At 35.0% G+C, this 5,560-nt stretch overlaps 2 protein-coding genes across 2 annotated transcripts; both read right to left on the bottom strand.

Moving 5' to 3' along the window:
- LOC115708146 (zinc finger BED domain-containing protein DAYSLEEPER-like) lies at positions 1-1,217 on the bottom strand. Its single transcript, XM_061105733.1, has 3 exons — positions 602-1,217; positions 470-510; positions 1-385 (listed from the first exon to the last, which is right to left on the bottom strand). Exons 1-3 carry the CDS (start codon positions 1,206-1,208, stop codon positions 356-358), a joined length of 678 nt encoding a protein of 225 aa, XP_060961716.1. The 5' UTR covers positions 1,209-1,217; the 3' UTR covers positions 1-355.
- Positions 1,213-2,525, bottom strand: LOC133032020 (zinc finger BED domain-containing protein RICESLEEPER 2-like). Its single transcript, XM_061105831.1, has 2 exons — positions 1,348-2,525; positions 1,213-1,228 (listed from the first exon to the last, which is right to left on the bottom strand). The coding sequence occupies exons 1-2, from the start codon at positions 2,523-2,525 to the stop codon at positions 1,213-1,215; spliced, it is 1,194 nt and encodes a 397-aa protein (XP_060961814.1).
- Positions 2,526-5,560: the final 3,035 nt, after the last annotated feature.

Genomic DNA, 5,560 nt, shown 5'->3' with positions numbered 1-5,560 from the left:
GTTTTAAAGTCAATATTATAATAATTATGTAAGTCAATTTATTTTTAATGAAGAGAATTATAAGGGTGTGATGGTAATGTTTTTTTTTCAATTTTACTTTAATAATAGATAAGGTTGGAAACTAAGGTTTTCAATGAATAATTGCATTTTTGTTATAATGAATAAATGAGTGATTCAATTATGCATAATAGAGGAAAGTTTGAGATTGTACTTTTGTTACTAACAATGTTTAATACATCAATAATAACTACCAACCATAAACTCAAATATAATAACTAGCAACCATAAGTACTAAACACTACAATTTGTTCTCATCCATGTCCTCACTCATATACTAAAAAGAACAATGTACTCTCTAATCATCAAGATCAACTACGTAAGGCTCCTGCAAAAAAATAAAAACAGAAAAAAGTATTAATAATAAAAATAAATAATTTATTTGATAAATTACAAAAACTTAACTAATTACCATTGTTGGATCAACATCATTATCTTCATCATTCACTGTTGCTGTTAAAAAAAATAAAATAAATATTAATTCTAATTAAGAAATAAAAAAATGTATATAAATATATATTTACAATTGTTAAATAATATCTACCTTTTTTGTCAGTCTTCAACCAATTTTGTGTACATACTAATGCTTCTAATGTAGAAGGATGAAGTCTCGATCGATGTGAACTCACGTGCCTACCACCAGTGCTGAATGTAGATTCCGAAGCAACAGTGCTAACAGGCACAGCAAATACATCCTTGGCAATCATACTCAACAAAGGGTATTTGAGGCCCGTCACCTTCCAATAGTTGCATATATCAAATGACTCTTCAGTCCTAGGTATCAAGTTCTCCTCTAAATATAAATCCAGTTCAGACTTCATATTCTCTACTCGATAGGAAGCTCTAACAAATCTATCAAAGTTAGAAAGGGCATCCAATCGGCGTGTTGAAGACGATGTTGATACATTTTCTTCTTGAACCCTTCTTTCTCTCAAATGAGGAAACTTAGACCCGTACTCCTCTAGTAGCTCGCAACAAAGCTCACGAACCTTCGCAATTTCAGTTACATATTGCTCATCTCCATAAATTACAGGGAAATAGTATTCGAGCAACATGAACTTGTACCTCGGGTCTAAAACAACCGCCACACACATAAGCCCGTGAATCTCTCGCCAATATTTCTGGAACTTGGACATCATTTGAGTTGCCATGTCCTTAATAAAAGGCACCTCTGATAACATCAATGATTGAATGTTGGTCTTAATTTCACATATTTTTGGAAAAAAAATATTGGCGGTAGGGTACTTTGTTCCAGAAATTAATTCGGTTACTTCATGAAACAACTCTAACTTATCACACAATTGTTGAGCATTTTGCCAATCAATTTCTGAAGGGGCACACCTCAAACGCAACTCCCGCAGCCTTGCACGTTCAAATACTGTCTTGTAGGATAAAGCTGTGCTAAGCATTAGAAAAGTTGAATTCCACCTCGTTACACAATCAAGTGATATTTTTTTGGTGTATGGTACTCCAAGTTGACGAGCAGTGTCTTCAAATTTTTCATGTCTTTTTGGTGTGCCCGACCAATAAGCAACACTGTCTCGAATTTTGTCAACAATATCACCAATGACAGATAAGCCTTCTTTGACAATTAGATTTAAAATATGTGCACAACAACGCACATGTAGCAACTTTCCCTTCAAAATAAAACTGTCAGGCTCAAATTGTCCTTTCAAAAGATCAATCATGGAATCATTGGCAGTACAGTTATCGAGAGTCACTGTACTGATCTTGTCTTCTATTTTCCAATCATTAAGACAAGATCTTAAGGCCTCAAGTAGTGCTGGAGCATCGTGAGGACACGGAACATACTTAAAACTCAATATCTGACTGTGTAAGTTCCAAGAATCATCAATAAAATGAGCTGTTACAGCCATATATCCCCTCTTCTGATGATTTGCAGTCCACATGTCACTGGTTATGGCTATTCTGCTCCTACTTTTTTCCAAATTTTGCCTGCACTTTTCTTTCTCAGTTTTATACATTTTCATAATGTCTGACCTAATTGTATTCCTTGACACCATTTGAAACATGGGACATAAAGTGCTTGAATATTCTATAAACCCGCTATGCTCAACCATAGACAAGGGATATTCGTGCTTAACGATCATTTGAGCCAATTTGGTCCTTGCTAAATCAGGATCAAAATTAAAAGAAACCGAAGGGCTTGCAGTTGCACTAGGATTGGCGGCAAGTTGGGCCTTTCTTACAGGACACGTTTTCACGTGAGAATTTAAATGCCTAGTCCCACTAGAACTTTCTCCCACCAGCTTACGCTCGCAATACTTGCAAACTGCTTTAATTTTTCCATCAATTTTTTCCCGTGTGAAATGATCCCATGCACGAGAAGTTCTTTTTCTCTGATTCTGAGTTTCATCTACTGTATTGCTAACAGATTGTACTTCATTTGTAGTTGATGGCACAAAATCAACATCATCCTCAAAATTAGAATCAATTTGACCAGACATTCTATTTTAACCTACATTAACACCATATTCTCATATCTATCAATTAATCCATGCAATTGCTTTAAAACCATGATAAACATATCTACGAAAAATCGGGCAGCATTTTCCCTATTTTATTAACCTAACCATCTGTCAATTTTAACTATAAATAATCAGATAACACACAATTTATCATCCTTATATCACCGCAGCACACAAATTTCGCAGAACCTACTTCACTATGGATGAATATATAAGATATTCAAACTCTTCTATAAAATTATATGTAATATAATAAAGCAATTATAAAAAAAAAATATATACCTCCGATGAATCGAGATTGAAAGTTCCACTTGACTCAAATTCTTTTCAAACACTTGCAAAACGCCAAAACCTATAAAAAAAATATAAAACAGAGTAAATCAAATGGAGCCAATAATTGATGTTTGAAGACCACATAATATAGTCAGATTGCAAAAGTAAAATATAATTAAGGTCATATCCTTTACTAAAACACTAAGATGCAGTACTAGACTGATGATATAAAATGTTTGAGGATTAAGACGAAAAGTTATTTAATAAATAAGTGAAGCCAAGAACAGAAACTGTGAAATTTTATTTGAATATGTATAAAAACCAGAATAAATCGTCAACACATTGTTCCAACCAGAAATAAATCAATTTAATTATTTTATTTTATTTTTCAGTTAGCAAGTCAACAAGTGGGGAAAATTTTTCGCCATAACACTGGAGTGCACGACTCAATCACTAAGAATCAAATTTTTATTATCATATCATCTCTGTTACTCTTAGTATATAATCAATTTTCTCAGAGTGGAAAAAAAACTGGAGAAAGGTACGCTAGATAAAGAAGAAACGGTCATCAATATATATACATATAAATATATCAACAGCTCAAAGTTTTAATTTATAGACAAAAATCATTGAACCATAACCACAAGGGAAGAAGAAATAATTATAAAGATTAAAAAAACTAATGAAAATTAGATATTCCGCAATATAATCAGTGGAAAAACATACCAATAATCTCTAGCTAGGATAAGATATTAGATTGAGCTGAGTATTCTTTTTCTTCAGTTATAGAAATTTCTGAAACTGAAACTCTGTTTTTCTTTTCCTTTCCTCTCTTGAGTTGAGTCGTGACGAACTAACCCAAATGAACTAACCACAAAATCCCCAAATACCCAACACAGATCAACTTCCTTAAAATAAATTAAAAACAAAAAATTGCTACAAACAGACAAAAAGCTACATAATTTAGCATAGATCTCACTCCCTATCGTATAAAAATGTAAGATTTTCCGTTAGTGACGAACTAACCCAAATGAAAATGAGAAAAAGAAAAGAAGAAGAAGAGACCTTTTCCAAGTTGCGAATCTCAGAGGAGATGAGATTGAGAACACGAGGCCTCTTGGCGATGGTTTGGAAATGGCAGAGTTCTTCCAAAGCTTGGGCTCTGTCGTCGGAGAGAGAGAAGTCGAAGGTGAGAGTCTGAGATTTAGGGATTTTTTTAGAATTTGGGATTTTTTTTTAGGGTTTTAGGTTTTTTTTTTTAATATTTAAAACCGGGCCGGGCCGGGCCCGACCCGAAATAATGTATACCGGGTCGGGCCGGGCCGGGCCAAAAGCCCGATAACAGCCCGAATAATTCGGGCCACGGTCGGCCCGTCGGGCCGGGGGCCCGGCCCGGCCCGCGAAAATAGCCCAGATTGACATTCCTATTTGACAGTGGTTGCTCTAGACATATGACAGGTGACAAGGATTTTTTGACTAACATTCAACCTATGCAATGTGGAGAAGTCACCTTTGGTAATGGCCTATCTGGAAAAGTTGTTGGTATGGGAACTCTAAATTTTGAAGGGTTACCTAGACTGAAAAATGTGATGTTAGTTGAAGGACTGAGGGCTAACTTACTTAGCATCAGTCAAATCTGTGATCAAGGGTTTACTGTTTCTTTTGATAGTGATCATTGTTATGTTCTGAATGATGACAATGAATGTATCTTGCAAGGATTTCGATCCAATGATAACTGTTACACTCTAACCCCTGTGTTTACTTGTCATTCAGCTATCAACAACACCACAGATCTGTGGCATGCCAAGCTTGGGCATATTAATTTTAAAAACCTGAAAAAATTGTCAAATGCAGGTATTGTTCGAGGTCTTCCCAAGCTTGGTAAGGAAAGTGAAGGTAAGTGTGAACCGTGTCAACTTGGGAAGCAATTAAAAATCACTCACAAGCCTGTGTCTGATATCAATACCTCAAAGGTATTGGAATTGCTTCACATGGATCTTATGGGTCCAATCCAAGTTGAAAGTTTGAATGGTAAACGATATATCTTTGTCTGTGTTGATGATTTCTCTCGTTTTACTTGGGTAGATTTCTTAAGAGAAAAATCTGACACTTTTGATGCCTTTAAAACTCTTTGTCTGAGATTAAGAGTTGAGAAAGGTTGTAATATTGGGAAAATTGTTCGAATTCGAAGTGATCATGGTAAGGAGTTTGAAAATTCTGTGTATGATGATTTTTGCAAGTCTACAGGTATAACTCATGAATTTTCAGCTCCCAAAACTCCTCAACAAAATGGAGTTGTTGAGAGGAAGAATCGAACTTTGCAGGAAATGGCAGGAGTGATGTTAAATAGCAAGAAATTGACAAAGCGCTTATGGGCTGAAGCTATTAACACTGCTTGCTACATAATAAACAGAGTGTTTATTCGTCCAGGTACCTCAAAAACATCTTGTGAAATCTGGAAAGGTAAGCGCCCCAATGTAAGTCACTTTCATGTTTTTGGATGTGTGTGTTATGTCTATAGAGATCGTGAGCATATTGGTAAATTTGATGCTAAAAGTGATGTTGGTGTGTTTATTGGATATTCCTTAAACAGTAGAGCTTATCGTGTTTATAACATGAGAACTCAAAATGTCTTGGAATCAGCTAATGTGGTTGTTGATGATTTTAGAGATTTTTCAGAGTTTTCCACAGAAGCCAAGATAGATAGTCTCATGGATACTCCTCCAAAAGTTGTAACAGCA

Source organism: Cannabis sativa, chromosome X (genome assembly GCF_029168945.1).
Source record: "Cannabis sativa cultivar Pink pepper isolate KNU-18-1 chromosome X, ASM2916894v1, whole genome shotgun sequence".
In the NCBI taxonomy this organism is placed as follows: domain Eukaryota; kingdom Viridiplantae; phylum Streptophyta; class Magnoliopsida; order Rosales; family Cannabaceae; genus Cannabis; species Cannabis sativa.
The sequence above is the reverse complement of the archived record's forward strand: the minus strand, read 5'-3'. Positions and strand labels throughout refer to the sequence as shown.